Source organism: Scomber japonicus, chromosome 12 (genome assembly GCF_027409825.1).
Source record: "Scomber japonicus isolate fScoJap1 chromosome 12, fScoJap1.pri, whole genome shotgun sequence".
In the NCBI taxonomy this organism is placed as follows: domain Eukaryota; kingdom Metazoa; phylum Chordata; class Actinopteri; order Scombriformes; family Scombridae; genus Scomber; species Scomber japonicus.
The window spans coordinates 18,622,339-18,644,685 of NC_070589.1; the positions used below are offsets into that span (position 1 = coordinate 18,622,339).

At 42.7% G+C, this 22,347-nt stretch overlaps 1 protein-coding gene across 3 annotated transcripts in view; it reads right to left on the minus strand.

Moving 5' to 3' along the window:
* The window catches only part of LOC128369162 (zinc finger protein 521-like), a 93,604-nt gene that overhangs the window by 40,632 nt on the left and 30,625 nt on the right, over window positions 1-22,347 (minus strand). For all 3 annotated transcript variants that reach the window (XM_053330155.1, XM_053330154.1, XM_053330153.1), the window contains 2 exons: window positions 10,415-13,917; window positions 10,147-10,231 (listed from right to left, as the gene is read on the minus strand). In XM_053330155.1, coding sequence (XP_053186130.1) covers window positions 10,147-10,231; window positions 10,415-13,561 — 3,232 coding nt within the window. In that variant the 5' untranslated portion in view covers window positions 13,562-13,917. The remainder of the gene's footprint in view (window positions 1-10,146; window positions 10,232-10,414; window positions 13,918-22,347) is intronic.

The window sequence follows — 22,347 nt, forward strand, 5'->3', positions numbered from 1 at the left end:
CCTCATTCCACCGCTTTAATTTGAATGAATTCCACCCGGAGACGCTGGCAAACAACTGGCAGCCGAGCCCCGGGAGCCACTCTGGGACTGCGCAGAAGAGCTGCAGCCGTGGCCCCCACCAACCTAGCTACCTTGTGTGTGCCTGCCTGTGTGTGTGTGTGTGTGTGTGTGTGTGTATGTGTGTTTTCTTGGCTGTGTGTATTATGTGGAGCATGTTGATTGTGCATGAGGCTGAGCACTGAAGTGAAAAGGTAGGGAGAAAGAACACACAAGAAGAGGAAAAGAAAAAAAAGGATTGATGGATTGAGTGATGAGTGTGTGTACAGTACACAAGCATGTTTACAGTGTTTATTTGTGAGTGTGCATCTGTGTGTGCGTGCCGTATGTGCATGTTTGCATTCACATAAATGCACTCAGGGATGTGGTTTGAGAAAGCAGAACATCTATAGAAACAAACAGTAAACGATTTCATATGGAGACAGACAGTGAGAACATATCCATATGGACACGAATAATATGAAATATGAACAACATCACTGGCTGCAGCCCACTATGTAACACAAGTGTTAGTTTGAGAGCAAAAATCATTAATAGTTAATTTGATTATTCCAGATATGGCACATCACACTCCTCAACAACCCCCCAGTCCATGTATCATACAAGAACTAGCAGTATAAAAAAGAAAAATAGGAAATAACCGCATGAATAGGAAAAGGCTGTACATGTGAGATGCACACAGACCATGTTTGCATAATGAAAACAACTGCAGCAACAGTATAATATCACAGCAACACCGGGAGAGGAGCAGAGAGAGAGGCCATAATTGACTTTTTTCCAAGCCAGCTTGGTAGTTACAGAATGTAGCATATTGGATAAGGATTGTGATTGATTATGTGGGTCTGCCATACCGATTCGTTTGATTAAATGTAACCATGGGTTTCTTTTCCAAGCCCTAATGAAGCGGCAATTTAAAACTGAGACTAGAGGACGATGAGCCAGGCTGCTTTCAGCCCAATGCTGTCTATCGGTGTGTATGGAGCTTCATGTCAGGAGTCATCAAACAATTTCCATTCACTGTATCTGTGTTAAAATACAAAAAAGGTACGCTTTTTTATAAAGATTTTTGAATAAACAATTAAGAAAACTAAACAAATGATTTGCAAAACTCTAACTTGATGCAAAATAAAAAATAAAAATAAATCTAGGATTAGTGCTCTCTTGCTGAAATACCCTGAAATAATAGCAACATTGAAATTCAATGACTAATTATGTGGCATTATTCTCTATCGGGAAAACACACATTTCCCCTCACACCAGAGTAACATGACTATAATTAATATGTATGTTGATATTGTGTAAGAAAAAGATCCTTACAATCTGGGTTGAGTTTTAAAAATCACTTGAATTCATTACACTTTGGTTCATCAAGAAGCGCTTTTTAAGTTACTTCCACAACACACACCACAATTCATCTCTTCCAATTTTCTGTTTCAAGCCCTCCCTCCTCCAGTTCAGCAGAGGGCAGGGAGGTAGGTAGGTGTGACCTCTACCGACCCTGAAACCTCTGGACAGGTGGGCGGTGGCCTGCATGCACTGTCCGTTTTGGCAGAAGCTCTCTTCCCTCCCCGGTAGGGAGCTCAGGCCATGATGAGCAGCTGGGTCGCAAACACTAAGCACATTAATATCTTCTTAATGATAATAATCATTATGGCATAAGCACCTTCCCCAAAGTGGGAAGGCTCACGGAATGTGCCAGGGTAGCATCGTCGTTAAGCTAAAAAAAACTGAGATAAAATGACTCTTTTAATGGGCAGCAACTTACAGCCACCAGGATAATGCAGACACTAATGTAATAATGTGATAATGAGATACACCAAAGACGTTAGGGACAGCAAAAACTCAATGAAACCAGTGTGAATGAATAAATAAAATCTGCTCTTGAAACTGGCGTTGACACAATAACCAGTGCAGATGTACATTGTGTGCATGTATACACCACACTGTGTGACAGATATATGTTTTAATTAGTACAAACTCTAAGATGAAATGCTTCAAGGCCTTTCTGGAGTTACTTCAGCACCTTGTCTCCCTGTGCCTTTGACTCCACGAAGTGCTACTTGCAGTACTTGCATTTCCCATATACTCGCCTCATTTAATATAACTGTCAGTATTCACCTATCATAGGCCATTATCTGTCTCATCCGCGTTCATTATTGAAGCTAATGATCTGTTGTCCTCTCTGCTCCCCATTGAAGGAGGACTACATTAAAAGTCTCTTACTAACTTAATTAGTAATTATAAATGTTAAAGATTAATCAGAGAGTGAGTGGCTTAAGGTTTACGTCTCTAGGCAGTGGTGGGACAAATGGAGAGACAAAGAGGCCATGTCGCTTCAGTGTTCACACTCCACTGTCATGCTGGAAATGGAACAAGACATATGAAAAGAGTGGAAGTGTGACCATTTTAACTCTAATTACTGTCACGTGTATTTATGTCAGTGTATTTCTACTCAAAGAAAAGAAAAAAAACATTAAACAAACAAACAAAAAAACACCAAAATATGATAACACTTCTTCTTCTTTCTTTCACAGATAACACAGAGAGCTTTTGTACATAAAATATCTTAAGCTACAATACAGCCAAATATAATATTTTGTTTTCATTCTATAATCTACAAACACCTACTGTAGTAGATATAATGCTGTTAGAGGAAGCACCATTTAATATTATAACCTATGATGCATGCAGTACTCACATTATCTCTTTCTAACAAGATGGAAATAGATCCCCTTAATTAAATCCTGGGTGTACACTAATTCCTTACTAAATCTGCACCTCTCTGACAATTCCACATCAGCAGCGCCATGCACTCCAGTAAACATATAAGCACTGATATCAACATTAAACCTTAATAACTAATAAAGCTTTCATCCAGGGAGTTCCTGTGTGATTTCCATTAATGTGGGGGGAATCGCCCAGGACCATCTCCCTGTTTTCCGGAGCATGTTGACGCTCGAGCCGGGGGTTGGTACTCTCGACGCAGGAGGAAAACAAGGAGGCAACTTTAGCTGTGCTGAGTTGTGGGATGGTACACATGCAAATTGCATTTCTGCCGGAACTTCACCCATATGTGCAAGAGAAGCTGCTACACTTTTATCTGACCAGAATCTAAATACATTTAAATTCTAGTTAAAGGGGATGAACAGGGCTCACAGTGAAACAAAGAAAGAGTAAAGAAAAACTGTCTATTGTAAAGACAAGCAAAGATTTTTACAGTAAACAAGGATGGGTATCCATTTCATAGCTCTGTCCTCTCTCTTGTAGAGGAGAAATGGCGGTGCTTTGACTGTTGAGCAGGGAGTCCTATCACACAAGACACACAGAGTGGGGTGATGGTAGGGGGCTGGCCGGTGGCCCGCAGCACCTGAAACCTATTAGAGAGCTTTGGAACATTCCACAGGGTTCTTCCACTTTGGCCAGAGGGCATCGTAAAGGTCCTTACAGAGAGACTCAGGAGCCGACAAACAGCCAGCAAGGTGAAACAGTTAAGCTGGAGTCTGATATGGAAAAGCATGACATCTGATGATACTGCAAATGACGGTGTTGCTAGCTTTGTCACTAAGAAGAAAACACGTATTCACTCGATCCGTATGTGGTCTAAAGACAAAGATAACATATTCTGTTTTTAGATTCAGAAGCAGTTTATCTTAATAAAGGAACACTATGATTAAAACATTTACCGTTGGCAAGCCAAGCAAAACTTTTATCAACTTTTTATCAAATGGTTTGCCATCTGGACTTAAAACAGTAGGGGCCCAATAGTGCGCTGACACTAAAAAACAAACATGCATAAACACACACAACCTGCTGCCAAAATTCTTGGAGATAGCCTTATCTTCTCCGCTCTGTGTGTGTATATATGTGTTTTAGTGGTACCAAGGCCCATCTCTTTGGCTGGATCTGTTTCCATGCCTCAGTGTTATGCTCACTGGGTTTAGCTCTATGGGTGTCTGTGGCCTCTCCTCTGGCCGCCCGTGTCCATTTGCTCTGCGGGTATGGCAGGCCTGAGCTGACAGATGGCCGCCCCTCTCCATTCCGCTCCAGAGTAACACAGTAACTGGTTTTTCCTCCGCCGTTGACCTTGCCACAGCCAGCCAGCAATCCAGGCTGGCACTCGGCCTGTCGAACAGGAGGGTAATGAAGTCCAGCGCTGCTCACATGATTATTAAGGCTTTGACGCTGGGGGGCCTTTCAGAACCCTATCCCCCTCCCTTCTCCTCCCCTGTCTGCCATTCACACAGCAAAAGTTCGACGAGGATAGTCATTCGTTACATGATACTTTGGAAAACCACCATTTTGTTCCATAAAGAGAGTGAAAACTTTTTGTGGTACTCTTTTGGAGTTTGTATGCATTCTAAAACAAACCTCTCTTCGCCTACAAAACATACTTTACAACAATTTTGAGAACAACACTGAAACTCTTTTCTATTCAGTAGCATACTGGTGTCCCAGCATGTATGTCATTCCAAAAACACACTAAGTGAGAGCCGATACACAAAGTTAGATCAGATCTGTCAGACTACTAGTTGTGCTGACAACCTCTAAAAGCAATGCAGCTCAGCAGTAGCACACCACTTCACTCTGACTGTAATTCTCCCTTACCACAAGCATCTCTAGGCACGACTGGAACCCTGGTCCCATCAGGGCCAGGCTGGGATTTGAGAGGTGTAGGTTGCAGCTCTGACCTTTACTAAGGCAGGACTGTCTGTTTGCACTTCTCCCAAAAGCCCCCCTCCAGTCAGACTGCTAAGCAACCCCATCAGACCAGGGGTGCGCATGCACCTACGGCCTCAGTGACATCTCAGAGACCATGGGGAGGTGGAGTAATGCAGAGGTTAATTCTGATCATTCAGTATTTATGGGCTTCACTTCAGAACAAGGGTTGACATTAACACTCTAAAGGAGACATCCCTCCTGTATATCAATAAAACATACCCTGAAGAACAGGAAGAGCCTACCTTTATTCAGGTCGTCCTGAACTAGACTTGCATAGGAGGATTCTAAAAGTACACCAGTGAAACCTTCATTAGATAATGCCTTTAAATTCAAAGGAAAAGTTCATAAAAATCAGTATTATTGAATTTAGTTGTAATTTATGCTGTAGAAGGAATAACTCAACAGCGAACACTGTTCGACCAATCACTGCAAGGAATTTTCACCAAATCACCATGGTGACATGAACCTAGCAATTGCAATGCAGTAAGGGGCAGCAAGTGTTCACTCAGAGTTTGTACAAACAGGCTGTATGAACTGAGAGCATCAGATATTTTCTCACATGTTGGCCTAGTCTGTGAGGTGTGGGGAAATGTCAGGAAAATCAATAGATAAGGACCACATCAGACTGAGCTTGTCTGGCCTAGCAACAGAGCATCCCCATGGTGATGTCAATTACCTCTGCTTTACAACAAAAACACCAAGAAGAGCAAAGCAGTCTCTGCAATGCTGTAAAACTTTTAATGCAGTCTCCTGGTTACATTGAGGAATTTGTAAGAAACTTGGTGTTTTTTTTGTTTTTTTTTGTTTTCAAATCAGACTGGTAGGTAACACAGTGAATGTGAGATTCTTACTGATAGCACCTTTTTGCAGCTCACTCTGTTTTCTATTCTCCTCATGGACGCCACATTAGTCAGGGAGAGGTATAATGTAACGAGCAGTAAGGTGCGCATAATTGCATATTAGCAGCAACACACTTGGCTGCACGGGAGGTGACTGCGCTAACGAACAGAGAGGCGTTATTAATCACCAATTAATAAAAGCAGCCAGATATCACACTCAGTATATGGCACGCATGGTTTCCTTTGTTTCCACTAGCTGGTCCAAGCCTGTTCTCTTATTTATTTCATAAGATTGATCCTGTTCCTGTGCTGTGTTGTCTATTGAGTGCTGACTCTGATCCAGCCCCCTAGGAGTCAAATGAGGAGTGTTTGGCCATGTTTGTTAGCAGATTACATGTGTATGTGCTCTATGAATGAGTCCCAGAAATTGAGGGAACAGCATCAGACATAACTAATCAGGAAGGGTTATAGGAAAAGAAACAAAGAATGAAAATACCATATACTGTTTATTCACCAGGAGGGGAAACATGGAGTATTAAATGTGCTGCCACCAGGGCAGAGACAGTGATGGAGACCATGCAATCAACATACACTGGACAAGTTGCTCTAGGGGCCAAAGACAAAAGGATATGTGTCAAGGATAATTTGCGGCCCTTAGCAAGAAACAACACATAGCTTTCAGCTTCAAAAACTGTTACAGTGTGTCTCTTGTCTGTTCCCCAACTAATAGCCAACACAGTATGTTTTGCCAGGTTGGAACTTGGTTATTACAAAAATATGAGTGCTATATAGTGAGGCAGAGGAAAAGGGAGAGATAGTGGACAGTGAGGGGTGGAAGGAGAAAAAGAGAACAGAGAGGAGGAAGAGAAAGCTAAAGGCGTCTCACTCGCTCTCCTCTCCAGCTCTGTAACGGCCCACAGTGCCTGCTTCACACAGAGCGGCCAGCTGTACAGCAAATGTGCCTTTCCCTCTCCGCCCCCGAACCTTTCCACTCCTCCAGTGCCCCCCTCTGCCTGGGCCGACCAGGCCACCGGCTCCTCTCTGTGAGAGAAGGCTCCTCCCTGACTTGGCTTCTAGCTCAATGCTGTCACCAACCCAAAAAATCTGTAGAGGTGACCCCAAAAACACTTTTTCTGGGATGTGGGTTGGTTTGTTTGTTTACAATTGTCCTTCTGAACACTGCCACCTTGGCAAGAGCTGCTTGGAATGGACAGGAGTGAGATGAGAATTGGATTGAAAGCAGATATAACAGAAAAGCAAAAACCTTTTCACCTTTAAAACCCTTTAAGACAGAGCCTGTGCTTCAAAACATGTCAGGGCTCTGAAAATCCACATAGGGACATTTGAAACAGCGCGATAAATGGGCCAAACGTGCCCCCCATGAGGCTCCAAATGTCATAGTTTACAGTGGGGTCAAAGTGAAGCAATGGGGTGGCTTGATGGCGTGCTGATAAAACCAAACTGGCTTTTGTGTCAATGAAAGACCTTCAAAGGTCCTCGTAGAAAAAACAAAAAACACATAACGACTTTGAGAAAGGACTGTGATTTTAAATATCCTGTAGTATGGCATTACTACAAATGAAGACAACAAATCAATTGATGGACAGATTTTCTTTCTTATCACAAATAAAAATAAAAATAAGGGATTTGATAGTGACTGCAGCAGCTGAAAGCTGTATAAATCTGTGTCTCTGGAGAAAAATCGGACACCCTCAATTCTGTAAGTGTGCCATGCCAAAAAAACTCTAAACTAAAGAGTGGCCAGCTGTCTTCTGGCCTGCTATTAAATTGCTCCTTGGATGGTGGCGATATCATTTTTTTCTCCATAGGAGTATCACACCAGGTCCCCAAACAGAGCGACCAGCTGTACAGCAAATGTGTACTGATCCATCTGGGCCCTAGCAGGCTGTGGCCTCCATCTTAAGACACGTGGGGCCGTTCACAGGCTTGGCTGGGTCTGGTCTGCAACACACCCTTCTGCACCCATGGCCACCTCCTTCCCTTTCATTTACCTCCATTATCATAGTAAATGTCGAGTAGCTGGCCACCAGAGCTGCGCTTTATGTCTGAACTAGGATCGTCATCATCTGAGTGTAATATTCATGCATCAAAATGTGCTGGCAGTCGAACAGAAGAGGCAGCCACGAGCACTCCGGCTTGATGGAAGGAGGTGAGGGTGGAGGCTGAGTGCACTTGGTTTAGGAAGACTATTGTATTACAAAGGCAGCTAATGTGGACTTGTCTGGGTGAAACAGGCTCAGGTTTTGTTGTCCCATACACTTAGCACTATGGTTATGTCACGGCACATCACTATATATAGAGTTATCAGTGTGAACTGACACCATGGAGCGGGGCTGAAAACAACACCCCTATGAATCCAGCGTCTGCTCCATTACCTACGCTAATAACGCTGACAGCTGAGCGGAGATGACCCCAGCCCCCTGTTTCCCCTCTCCTGTGCAGATGGCCATTAAAAGGAGAAAGTGTCCCTTTTTTCAGTAGAGAAGGTATTTAGAGCTTTTCCAAATGAGTATTTTTTTCTCTGTGTTTTTGGCCCAAATTAGCTTTGCAGTGATTATATGTTGGATCAGAATAAACCCTATTCTACATTAAAAAGGGACCAATTCTTAAGTATCTGTTAAAGCCATGAGAACCAACATCAGTATCGTTGACAACTAACCTTACTACATCTTCAGTTAAATATATTTTCTTTATTCTATTCAGATTCCTTTTTGTTTGTTTGTTTTACAAAATGCAATCACTTCTTGACAACTTCATCTTTCTACTAAATTGTCATCACAATGAGTTTTGTTTTCTCCATATTTTACAGATCAGAAAAACAAATGCATCTAACAGAAACCCTTTTGAGGAGTCTGATGAAACCCGTGATCATGTCGAATACAAAGCAATGGCATATCAGAGAAGTAAGACATCAGACAATAACCCAATCACCTATCCTCCTGTTATCTTAAGCTGTCTGAATTCCACTATTATAGGGGAACGGTGTGCTTGTGCGGCTGAAAGACATAAAATAACCAGTAGGGGGGTTTGTTTTCTACCCTCCCAGTGTGCTCCGTGCCTGCCTTTGCGAGAGAAAGGACTAATGCTGGCATGGTACTGTATTAGGCACCCCCAGTAGACTAGTGGGTGAGCAGATCGCAAAGATGAATACAAAATACACACCTACACACTCTCAGCTCGTCTCTCTCCTTTGCAAATACACCGCAGCATCAAAATCACAAATCACATGCTTCTGATTGTTTATGCACAAACAGTGGGTCCCTGATAGAATTGCCTACCAGTCCTGATAGAATTGCCCACCGTGTTTAAATTCACCTGCGCCTAGAAGCGTGTCCCAAACAGAGAGGCGGTTTGGTTCCAGATCAATGAGTCTCTCTCCCACTGAAGACAACAGATAATGCAGTGTAATGAAAGAGCCGCCAAACGAGCTGAATAAATGAATGAATAAAGGAACGTGAGACCGGAATTCGCCTACTTACTGCAGGCAAGAAAACCTGTTTTCCAATTGTCTGTTCTTCACAAATTATTCTGCCTGCATACAAATGACAACCAAAAGTAAAGACATTTTGAAAATTGTGGAGGTTAGTGTCACACCAGCACTCTTTGTTTAAGAATCTAGGAATCTTGTGAAAGGGAATGAGTAATTTGGAATATTTTTGATGCACAATGTAATAAAATAAAAAATCCATTTCTTCAGTTGATTTGACGTCATTAAATGCAGAGAGCATGAAAGTATGTTACCAAATGTATTCAGATTTCAGTCATCTGAATGGACTACTTAAGTGAAGATGCATAAAAAACAACCAAACCAAAAATATACAGTAGCAATGTGGAGATTCTTCAAAAAATGTGGGATAATATTTGGAATTTTAAACAATTTGAATAAAATCTGTATTGGATTTAAATATTTCAACAATCTGTATGTTTCCACTACTTCAAACTACCTTCATTACAGAGTGGTTTGAAGTGGAGAGATTCTGCTCCACAAACATGCACACATACTATACTTAACCATTCACATGCATGGGGAAATGAAGATGATGGATTTATAAATGCACAACACTGGGGATGCAGTTGATGGTCAAAATATTAAAATAATTCCACCTATTTGGTGATGTGATCCAGATACTTGTGAGCCTGAATGAGACAGGGTCAAATATTTTATTACATATATCACATCAATTCTCAGTATGTGATTCATTTTCACAATTATGAAAAGACTATGTCTGAATTTATATAAAATTATTCAATATTTGTTGTGACATTGGGTGAATTTCCCTTAATGATTTGTATATTGTATTGATGATGGTCATATAAAATCATTCCCTCTTACATTTAAATCACACACCTAAAAGCCACACCGATTAAATTTATGCTACATTGAATACTTTAGGAAACGTAGAAAAACACATTTACGTTGATAGTACACAAACATCATTTTATATGGCTTGTGTCACTGCAGGATTGCAAAAGAGACCATAATGAATCAAACAAAAAGAAAATCTCCTACCCAGCATGTGGTTGGCCACATGAACTTGGATGTCCCATTCACTGTAGAATACCATCTGACATTTGATGCACTGGTATGTCTTCTTCTGTAAATATGTCAGAGAGGAAAGAGATTATTATAGTCAATGTTGAAAAATGAAAAAGTGGAAAAAATAATATGACACATTAGAAATATATATTTATCTTCCAAAATTAACTTTGTAATACCAAACATATGTAAACCAGCATTTTAAAAGTTTCATCTTAAGTCAATACAACATTAAAAATACCTCTTCAGTTTGTGAGGGGCTGGCTCTGGGCATGGGGGACACCTGGGGGGTCTTGAGCTGCCCACTGTTACTGTCCCCTGTCTGTTCCCGGTGCACTGTCTGGACATGGTTCTGCAACTCTGCTTCAGACTCAAACTTCACATTGCAGCTGGAGCATCGTGTCTTTGCAGCAGATGAGGATGATGTAGAAGAGGATGAAGATGATGAAGAGACTGCTTTGCCTTTCCCCTCTCCTGGGCTGAGACTCTCCCCCTGGATCCATGTGGTTGTTGCTGGATTGATGACACCTCCATGCTGCTGTTGTTGCCTACTGCCATTCACTGTTGGGCTGGAGCTTTTGGAACCAGCAGCTGTCACACAGGATGCACAAAGTCCATATGGCAGTCCATTGATGTCCAGCTTCACCAGGTCCAGTTTGGACCGAAAATCTTTCAGGCATGAAGCGCACTTGAAAGGTTTCTGGATATGGTGTTGCGGCTGGTTGTGAGAGATGATATTGTTGCGGTGTATGGGTTGGTTGGAGGACATAGTGCCTGTCTTTTGCATGTGGAAGGTACCATGAATCTTGAGCTCCAATGTGGAGGTAACTGTCTGCATGCACACCACACAGCGGAAACCTGTCAGGGAATTCCTCAGGTCAGGGTGCATCTGGCAATGTTCCAGAAAGTCCTCCTCACTCTGCAGAGGCATCTTACAAATGCGGCAGCTGCCTGTGTCCAGGCTCTTGCTATGAGTGACCTTGTGCTCAGTCAGGGTGAGCAAGGAAGGGAAGCGCTCCCCACAGATGGGACACATGTAGTGTTTGACAGGCCCAAGGTGGGTCTGCATATGTTCCCTCAGCCCAGCCTCAGAGAAGAAGGTGCGAGAGCAGACATTGCACTTGTGGTTGCCCTTGATCATATCAGCTTTCCTTTTCATCATGGCACTTTCACCAGGGCGTATATTGTGGTCTCTCAACTGGTGGTTAGTGAGGAGTGACTCCATGGTGTAAGATGCCCCACAGATGTCACACCCATACATGGGGTCTGCAGTGTCCACCTCTTCCTCACTTCCATCATGGCTGTTGTGGGACTCCACCACAGATCCTCCTACTGCCCCTGTGCCATGGCTGTTGGTTAGGAGACCTTGTAGCTCAGCATCTTCTTTAGGCTGGCCATCACCACCACTTACAGTAGAACCATTAGCACCACAATTCTGTGCCTTTCCCTCAAACACACAGTGTTTCTCCCTCAAATGCTTCTCCAACAGGACGATGGCATGGAAGGCCTTACTGCAGAAGCGACAGTTATATTTCTTGCTGTGGGTGGTGATATGACACTGCAGCTCAACCTCTGTGCCAAAGGACTCCCCACAAAAAATACAACGATGGGCACGGCCCTGGTTTTCCAGATGGCTATGTTTGACATGTAGCTGCAGATCTGTCTCATGCCTGAAGTCCCAGTTGCAGGAGGTGCAGCGGTACACCTTCTTCTCGTTGCTGTGTTTTACAGCCAGGTGGAGTTGGGTAGACACCTTTGAGTCAAACACCTCTTGGCACAGAGTGCACCGAAAGAACACAAAGGTATGCATGTCAAGTAGGTGCTTCTGCAGATCATCGACTGAAGTGAACTGCTTGTCACAACTCTCACAGATGTAATAAGTGGAGGTTATAGTAAAATGAACAGTCACATGCTTCAGCAGGGACTCTTGGTTTGGGAACTCTTTGTTGCACTGTGGGCAGGTGAGTTGAGGCTGTAGGCCATCCAGATGAGTTTTCAGGTGAGTCTGGAAAAGGTCTAAGCTGGTGTACTTGGCTCCACACTGGTTACATATGAACTCACTGGTAGCGCGTGAGGCTGAGCTACCTTGCTTCAGCATGGCAGTTTGTTCCAAAGATATTGGAGAAGAGGGACTGAGAGTGCGCAAGGATTTCTTTCCATTGTTAATGTAGTTCAGCGCCAGTGGAATGTTCTTGTGATTCTCCTTGATGTGCTTGTTAAGCTTCAAAACACTGTTGAATATTGGAGAATTGGTGCAGTACGAACAAGAGTACACTTCTACTATAGGCTCCTTGGGGGTAACAGCCAGAGGGGAGTCAAAGCGCAGGCTTCCCCCATCACAGTGAGTCTGACGAACATGCTCCTCCAAAGTGGCCTCTGTCAAGAAACCCATGAAGCATTGGGGGCAGAAGAAGGCATTGCTCTCCTTGGCCACAGGGCTGGGAAAGCCATGGGAACAGCGGATGTGTTCCTGCAAGGCGTTGAGATCACTCAGCACCTCAGGGCAGAAGTTACACTGAAGAAGGGCATCAGGTAAGCTGGCTAACAGGGCAGCATGGTCCTCTGCATTGTGGACCTGCTTAAGATGTTCATTTAGATTTAATAAAGAGGGCAGAACCTCCAAACAAAACTGGCAAGTATGGGCCTGCTCTGGCTTGTCCAAGTGCATGGTTCGCAGGTGAATCTGAAGCACAGCCAAACTGGAAAACACTTGCTTGTTGCAGTAGATGCAACTGTAGGAAACTTTAGGCTGTTTGGAGGAACGTCCCATGTCTGATGTGTTCTGAGCAGCTCTCTTTCTCCTTCCCCTTGTCTTGGGCACAGGTGGCGCTGTCTCTACCATTGTGGAGCTATCGACAGAAAGGTTGGAGTCAGGAGTGGTACTAGAGACAGAGGTGTAGCCCACAGTCAGCAAGGAGGGGCTGTTACTATGGTTACTAGATTCTGGGAGCTGGTGGATGTCCATGTGAGCATAGAGGTCCTCAACAGACAAAAAGTGCTCAGAGCAGATAGCACAGGTGTGACCCTTCCGGTCGCGACTATGAGCTTGGTCAATGTGGGTCAGCAGGGTTCCCTCATCACTGAAGGGCTCATGGCAGTAGATGCACTGCAGGGTGGCCCCCAGGCCTCCATCCTCTGATGGCGAGCACTCAGGGTGACACTCAGCAATGTGCCTCTGGAGCTCTTCTGGGACATCAAAGCCCTCCTCACAACGGCTGCATTTACGGGTTTCTTTCAGCTTCCATTCATCAGATCTAGAAAGGCTTGAGCTGCTACCATCTTTGCCTCTTTCGTGTACTTGCATGTGGCCGTGGAGAGAGCTGGAGGAAAGGAAGCCTCGGCGGCACACAGGGCACTTGTGGGGTTTGTTGGAGGCGTGAGTTTTCATGTGGATTTTGAGGTGATCACTGCGGGAGAAGGCAGAGTCACACTCTCCACAGTGGTACTTCTTATCACCGGTGTGTAGCTTAACGTGTCTATCGCGGCTGCGCTTGTGCTTAAACAAACGGCTGCAAAAGGTACAGCTGAAAGGGAGTTTATCCCCGTGGCTCTGTTCGTGGCGCTTGAGAAAGCTTAGGCGACTGAAGGACTTGTCACAAAACTGGCATGGGTATGGCAGACCAGGGCCCCCTTCATCCTCGCCAAAGTCATAGTCCTCACAGTGTCCTGGAGAAGTCTGGTCCTTACTGGAGGGAGATGATGCTGGCCAAGAACAGGATGGGTCATCCTCAATATCAGCACCGTCTGGGGAACAGAAATAGGGAGAAGGAAAGAGGGAAAAGAGGATATCATGGGTAAGTCAGAGGGGAAAAGATGAAGACTGTAAGAGAATTTTCTAAGAATGTATTTGCACCTAATTTGTCTCACTCTTTTGAGTAGAAAAAGTGGGCAACCATGCCGTTATTTGTCATAATAATCATAAGGTAGTCATGAATTCTTTGCAACTTAGACCCTTTTTTCTTCAGCATAAACAATACCTCTCCTTAGGTGTTATCTTAAAAGTTACATTTAAATATGCAATTTAGAGTATAATTAGAGAAGAGAATAAATGGAAATACTTTTACTACAATTAACCTTGTATGTGGCCATATAATGGCTTAGCCCACTGTGACTCAAAACACAATCTCTGACATTTAAAGTCAACACAAGACAATGGGTGTGCTTTAGGATGTAAGCCTGGCATGAGGTAAATTAGAACATTTCTATTATTCCTGAACAATTACTAGAATATTTTTGAAAAACAAGAGCCCTTGAAATGACCTTAAAGACAAGCGAAAAAAAAGCAGGGAAAAGCAGTTGAGTGAGAAGGTGGGTGAGAAGATTAAATGTGCAATTTAGACCACAGCGATGCATAGCCTTTAGGAACCTTCCACTGCAAAATAGATGATTTTCATGAAACATGGGCCTTTCAGAACATCAGTCAATAGATATCAGATTATGGAATATGCATTATTAGTATATTTGTCAGTGTGGTCTGTCCTAAGCTGTGAGGCAACTGATATTGGATGAATGAATATTCCATGTGCTGATACAGGGGAAGCAATAAGGGGACGGGTGAACATATAGGGGAGTGAGTGGCTAACTATCTCACTCAAGGACAAGCAGGTGCAGAGAATGACCAGGGAACACCAGCCAACTGACAGTACAGCTCCCATGTGTGTTACAATTACTTTAACGTCTCCCTATACAAATCACTTATTTGCCGACATTCCTTTCCACTGTTGCACTGTGCAGTGATATCAATGGAAAACACAGGACACCACTTTCCACAAGTTCAAAAGGTTACAGACCACTTCTTCCCGCTGCCGAATTCTAAGTGCTGTGAACTTCCTTACCTAAATAAAACAACGTAATCCCAACCCCTTCAGAAAAAAAAAAAACTGTGTCAAAAGGCCAAAACTTGGAATGGGAAAAACAAGAGGAAACTGCAAAGATTTATGAGAGGGACTAAGGAAAAGCACAAGCTCTTTCCAGGATCCAACCTCTGTACTCTCCTTCAGCTGACAAATCTAAGTCTCTCTCTCTCTCTCCCTTTCTGTTGTTTTTGCTGGGAGATCTGCCCTTTGTCAGGATATCATGCCCTCTCTGAGCACTTACCCCCATCAGGGCCTATCTTCAGGAAACAGATGGGGTCGGAGGCCATTCCCTTGCCCCTCCAAACTGCTGAAAGCGGCACATTGAGAGCCCACCTCCACACCGTGGCCCTCCCGGAAACCTCCCACCCCTGGCAAAGCGCCCACTCTGCACACACATCTCACTCAAGAAGAAAACCTTGCCTGATTTACTTGCTTTATCTCTCATACATGTCTCAATGTTTTTTCTCTCTCTCTCTGGTTTGAGGGAGGATGGGTGACTCAGTGCTATGCCCTCCTCCACAGAGGGGGCGGATCTGCCCTCTCTCACACTGCCTCCCAGGGTATAGGAGAAGAAGACAGTGCAAGAAGAATGACCCCAGCCAATGCCTTACAGTCAAACATATTGGCTTCGAGACAACAGTATGAAACAAACAAATAAATGGGCCTGTATACAAGGCTAAATGAAATTCTACTGTCTTAAATGAGGATGTCTTTGCCTTGAGACATTACTAAGCTGTCAGGACAACCTCATTCCATTTTTTGTTTGCTTACTTGATGTATATTATTTATTTAGTGCCTTTACTCCAATAAGACATACATAAAGTTATATCTGTAGGGGACATGTGGGGGTTGCAAACAGCAGAGTTCAGTTGACAAATTGAATGTGTTTAGATGAGCAAATAGTTATGTCTATATAGGATTTGTAAAATATTACAGAAACTGCTGAATAATAATATCAGAGTATAATTTTAATAATGGGTTGCACCTTTTGTCTTACTAAAGGTATCTTCACACCAATGTAATGTAAAAAAAACACATGGTTGCTAAGTTACTTTTCTTACTGTGATGGCCATCAAATTAGAAACAAAAAAACAAAACAAAAAACAGCGACATGTTTTAGGGTTGAAACTACTTGTTTGGGTACACTGTCCCACATAGTGAGACTTACTACAGTTTCACTCTCTCTCTCTCTCACACATACACACAGTAAAATACACAAGAGAGCATGTGCATACTGCACACCCACTCACAGCAACAGACATATATGTGCACACATACATGTGCACATAGAATACAGATACAAATGCAATGGCCGAAACAAGTGTGTGAACAACTGTAGATGAAAGAGCAATCTTCCTCAGGAGACTTGAAGAGGAAAGAGAGAGACTTGTTTTTTTCCTTCTTCACCCAGACAAGAAATGCCCAGGCCTCAGCAGCAGCCTGAGTAAATAAAAGAACGGGCCTTACTTCCCTGTCTCTCGGGCCGGGGGCCTGTGCACGCCAGCACTCTCTGTGCTGCTGCCAAAGGGGATGCTGGGGCCTGAAAAACTACACCCTGCAGCTGAAGGGCTGTCTTTGTTGGTCTGCCAAGGCCTTCCTGAGCATCCTCCAGCCAACAGCCTGTCACGTCCTGGGAGGAAGACCTCCATCTTAAGGCCTGTCCCTCTCTGGGAGTTCTGTCCCTACCCCCTCCATCTTTCTCTTTTAACTGTCTCCTATATGGAACAAAACAGCCTAATTTAGAGTGTTCCTATAGGGGATGGCATAAAATGTGCTTTAGTAATATTTACTAGTAAGATATAATTTCTGCCATCAGTTATACTATATTAAAAACATTTAAGATATTAAACAAAAAAGCCTAGCTTGTCAAGTTCAAGTATTCAGTATGTGTAAGTTGAATTAAGATATATGCAAAAACCACACAAATCAGTTTATCTTTTTACTGAAATTGCAAATGTAAGTACTAAAAAATCCCCCTTCACACGCAGGCCTCAGTTTCCTCAAGCCAGTCTGAAGTACTCTTTGTGCACCACTTCCTCTATGCTCATTTATAGCAACCTTTCCTAGAGTAAATACTCCTGTTCAAATAAGATCCTTAATGCTGGGAACAGGTACGTTTGCTGCTTCTCTACACACTGCCATCACTTCTAAAATGCAATTAATGTATTTGGGAATTAGCAAAATATATAAATATAAATTCAAGGGAGCAAGTCATTAATTTTCTTGATGGCATTGCTTCCCATTGGAATATAAATACATATGGTGGAAAACATTGCCTAATTTTTTCTTTAAAGGCTAAAGGATACACATAATTTGAGAAGATTTATTACAATTGCCTTCTTTGCAGACAGAACATATGATTGTTGGATTGATAATACGGCTGATAACATTTCTCTGGTTAGTGGAACAATAAATAAAATATGTGTGAAAAAGTGATACAAAACCAGTAAAATCTCCTTGTAGTGACTGCAAAAGTATGCAGCAATAGAATATGTGATAGTTTGGTTAGTTGAACAATTTGTTTGATAAAGAAAGAATTAGAGAAATCATGTCTACGAGTCAGAAATAATTGTAAAAAACGTACAATTAATTCTCTTGTGTAATGTTTTGCTAGGAAAATTTATTGTAGTTTTCAAAATAAGTGAGTTCCTACCAAAATACTGTAAAAAAGCCTACATGCCCAGTTCTTCAGCAAAACTAATATGTTAGTGACAAACCCAAACACACCTTGGTGTCTGCATTTTGAAGTTTGTGAAATGTATTTTTATAATCAGCGCCACAACATAGAAGTAAAAGCTAGGTGCTGGGTGAAAATAATGATTTTATCAAGGTTCTGTATAACCTATATTTTCAAAGTGAAATAAATAAATACTTATGTAAAGTTTTGTTTACATAATTATTTGTTTGCAGGTTTTGTCCAAAGCTTACACTTGTGCTTATTAAACAGACATTTGTGATTCTATTGTTTTTATCTCGTAATATACCCGTCTGAAACCTTTCAGGGACTGTGGTTTGGGAATAACTCACTACTGGCACTCAGACGTTTGTGTCTGAGGTCCTGGAAGCAGTTCAAGATGGCTTATCACTGCCTAACAGCAACAGAGTACATCTCCTCTATTTAGGATGCCAAACTTTTATCCAGGTCCAAGACCTTATCTTATCAGAAAAAGTGTTTTTACTATCACTCATCTGCCACTTCTATAGCAAGCTAGACTTTATTCAAAAGCCATTCTAGAGATGCAAAGGATGACCATGCTTTAAGCAGCCAAACCTTATCTTCCTCTGTGTTGTACTAGAGATCTGTATGTAGTGGTTGTCATAAGAGATGTGTTTGTGTGAGTGTATTTGTGGCACATTGGGGATTGGGGATTCATTGAATAAACAAAAAGCTGACAACTTGTCTAATGTAACACCATGACCCCACTTCATATTCAGAAAGGGGATCTTTTTACAGTTACTGGGAAAAGTAGTGAGCGTTCCCCATGAGACAATGCATGTGTCATCTCAACGCTTTTCCTGTTCTGATGCCCAAATAGCAATATGTGTCTGAACAACACAGTATCATGTACAGCCCTGTTTGTGACACAACCACTTAAGATCTAATAGAAAAGATAGCTAGCAAAATTTTTACATTTGCCAAGACTCCAGTCTCTCTGACTCAGAGTGGGTGGGTTCAATTTTGCGGGACTAATTCCAGTCAGATGCACAAATCACTCAGTTGAGTCAGGACACAGAGCTCAGAGGACACAGAGCTATTGGAAGAGGCCCAGTGCTGGGCTTTACTCACAGTAGTCCTGCTACATCCCTGTTTTAAGACATCAAATCCAGTCAAAATGAAACACTGATGATTCCTAGTAGTTGTCAACAAAAGTTCCAGGTGGCTAGACATGGCTTTTCGCACCACGCAACTGATTAACACACACACACACACACACACACACACACACACACACACACACACACACACACACACACACACACACACATACAAGCCAAACCACAGGCATTTAAAGGACCTTCTATTTACCATTAACCTCAGCTATAGCATTGTCTGTGTGTGTGTGTATGTGTGTGTGTGTTGTGTGTATACTCAGCCTGTCTCTCTCTTTTCCTCTTTTTTTCTTAGCAAACACAATATGTTTTTTACACATCACTGAGAAATGTCAGGTCCCTCTCCCCCCTTGCTACAGATCAATCAAATCCACTATGCTACAGGATGAGAAGGAGGGGTTGTGTGAGACAACTGGAGGAGCAGTGATCAAGGATGCCATCTTTTACTGGATGAGGTAGAAAAAACAGTAGATGAAATAAGGATTCACGTCCCGGGGATTTTAACGGTACCGTGTCAGTGAGTTACTCTGGCCTAACATCATGTACACAACACATATCTGCACACACTTGGAGGAAAAATGCACACAGCCCAAAGCCAGCAGCAGTCAATGGGGATTTTTTCACACAGGGCCTGACACAAAGAGCTGGGACATCAAGCACTGTCCTGACTCTGTGGTCTGGGTGTCCATTATTCTAGCCCTCATGGCTCTGTCTCTCAACCATGGGGAAGCAGCAAACTGTCAACCACTTTGTCCACATTACCCACGTCCCCCAGCTCAGACAGGAGCACTTGGTCACTGTCCCAGAAATCACAGTGCCCCAGTGGCATCCCAGGAAAGTTAGACAAATGGAAGACCAGAGAAGGAAAAGTAGGGCGGCCAGTCATCCTTTACTAGGCTTTTTCTTTCCATGATAGTGAGACACAATGAAAAGTGGAATTCCATTACTTATCACAACCGTGTCCCTGCTACACTGTCTTTCCATAAACACGGAGAAACTGAAATCGATGGTGATAATCAATGATAATGTTTCTTAAAATAATGTCAGGCCTGTAAATTGAAGGATGTTTGTGCTCTGTGCAGGATCTGCCTCATTGTGTTTCCTGTGAAAATTAGCGTCATGTAACAATCCATAACTGCAGTGTTGGAACTTTGAAAGCATGCCAAAGATGATTTACTGCCGGATAACACACACATTGCGGCCACTCAGGTCAGAAACACACTTTAAACACATCATTTTTATGTCAGATATGGATGAACAAATCTTTAAAGATGCTATAATACACATATTTCACTGTATGGGATTTAAATACGGTAACTATTTATAATATAAAATGGCCATTTATATAATTTGCAGGAAGGTAGTCTTGTATCATCATGTGTGGCATTGCCTGCAGTAGTTGAAGCATTATTCTGCAAGAGAAGTTTAGTGTTACTGTTCATTAGGGCAGGGCAAAGTCACAGAGACAGGGTTAACAAGAAATTAAATTGTCAGGAGTGCTTCATTTTGCCGCTTTCAAAATTAAATATTTTTAAATGAGAAAAGGGAAATTAATGAGAGGACAAGAAAAGGGAAAATTTAATTACACCATTATTCAAGAAATGTAGATTCAGGGTTCATAATAGGTTACTATTTAGAGTACAGTGGGAGGGCTTGAGGGCTAATGTTGATGTCCTATTGTTTAAGTTGAATTTCCCTTGATTTGAAGTGTTTGGATTATTAAAAGTGAATTACATTGGCACCAAAATACCAGTGTAATTCAGAGTTTTCATAAATGAATTAATATTAATGACGTAAAGGTGGATACTATCACCATGGCAAAAACAGCATGTGAAAGTGAAATCCTTCAATTCTAGGTGGCCAGGCAGCCATTATTAAGCTTTGCTAGTGGAAAGACCAAAAGGTGTTGCAAAGCAAGATGGTTGGAGCTGTGTTTAGGAGCAGTTTGTGTGTGGGAGTGGTGTGGTGGTTGTGGTGTCATCTCCCCTAGAGCTGAACGGCTGGTGGTGTGGAGAGGAAGAACAGTTGACCACTTCAGGTAGACTAAGGCACAAACAGGAAGGAGGCTGTTCCCCAGGTCTTGGCTGGACCAGCAGCCACAGTGAGCCTCCCAGGGGGAGAAAGGAGGATGACAATCTGTCCCGCAGCATGCCCCTTCACCGCCTGCCTCACTGCACTGGCTCTAAGGGAGTGCTGGGCCAGGCGGGACTAGGCTGGGCTGGGCTTCAATAGGCAGGGGAGCATCGGTGTGTATGTGTGTGTGTACTGTTCCCTCAACACTGCGGCAGACCAGGCGCAGGACCCAGTGGACAGTCAGCTAGCCAGTCAACCACTGTGTGAGATGCTGCAGCACTGTGCTGTGCTGCTATTCTACAAATATTTCCTCACTGTGAGGAACTTTAGTTAGATGCTCTTTTATTTTTCCCCACTCTTAGTTAATCATGGAAATTTGATTTATGTGATCAGCATGGAAAAGAAAAAACTGTTGTGCGCACAGAAATATGCTGAGTTATTGTATGGTTGCTTCATTAAAATAGGGTTTGCTCTGCAAGTTTGAAAAGGCGCAATCCATTACTTCAAAACAAGCACAACACTCGCTGAATTCAGAAAATAGGGCCCATTTCTTTTTAATCAAACTACCTCATAGTGACCCATAAAACTTGGACTAGACTTCAACAAACAAATATTTCACTTTTCAAAGTTAGCTTCAGACATTTGGACTGTTTTAAACAGGACAGTTAAGTCTGCCAAGTGCCTATAAAAAAGTCTTATATCAACACTTCTTTTTTTCACTGCAGCAGCATGATGAAAATCACATACATATGGACAAACAATCCCAGCAACTGAGTCTTGTATTAGCTTAGCATTAGCATTCATTAAAAAAAGGCTAGCCCTGCTTCTTGACCCATGACCTCTGGTTCCCCTGATTAATACACTGTGGCTCTATTTGATATCTCCTCAACGCCATCCCAGCTTGTCAGTGGTAAAACAACTGGAGACAGCCCAGGAGGGAGATGAAAACATGCATCTTGGAAAGTAGAGCGGGAGGGGAAGAAAAACAAGCATCAACTCAAGCAAGACGATGTATTTTCATGCATCCCTGTCTTAAATGTCAAGATTTCTTAACCCTCAGTGACTGCAGCACTGACACCTCTCCAAGGTTCAACAGAAACCGCATTCATTAATAATTAGCTTAGCTGTGAGGACAGGGAGAGAGACTGGGAATGAGGGAGTGAGTGAGCTAAAATTTAAACTTCTGTCCTTTCCCGAGAGAATTGGATCTCACTACAAGTTTTTTCATTCTTCTTCATTTCTTGTTTTCTTGGTGTGTTGGCCAGAATCCCGCAGGCGGCCAATGAGCGAGCAATTCAGACGTCGCATCAGCCTTACTACTCCCTCCTCTCCTTAATCATGGCTCTAATACCCTCCAGATGAATAAACATCTTCATCCCCTCTCTGTTAAAGCCAGAAGGCTCCTCCACTCTCG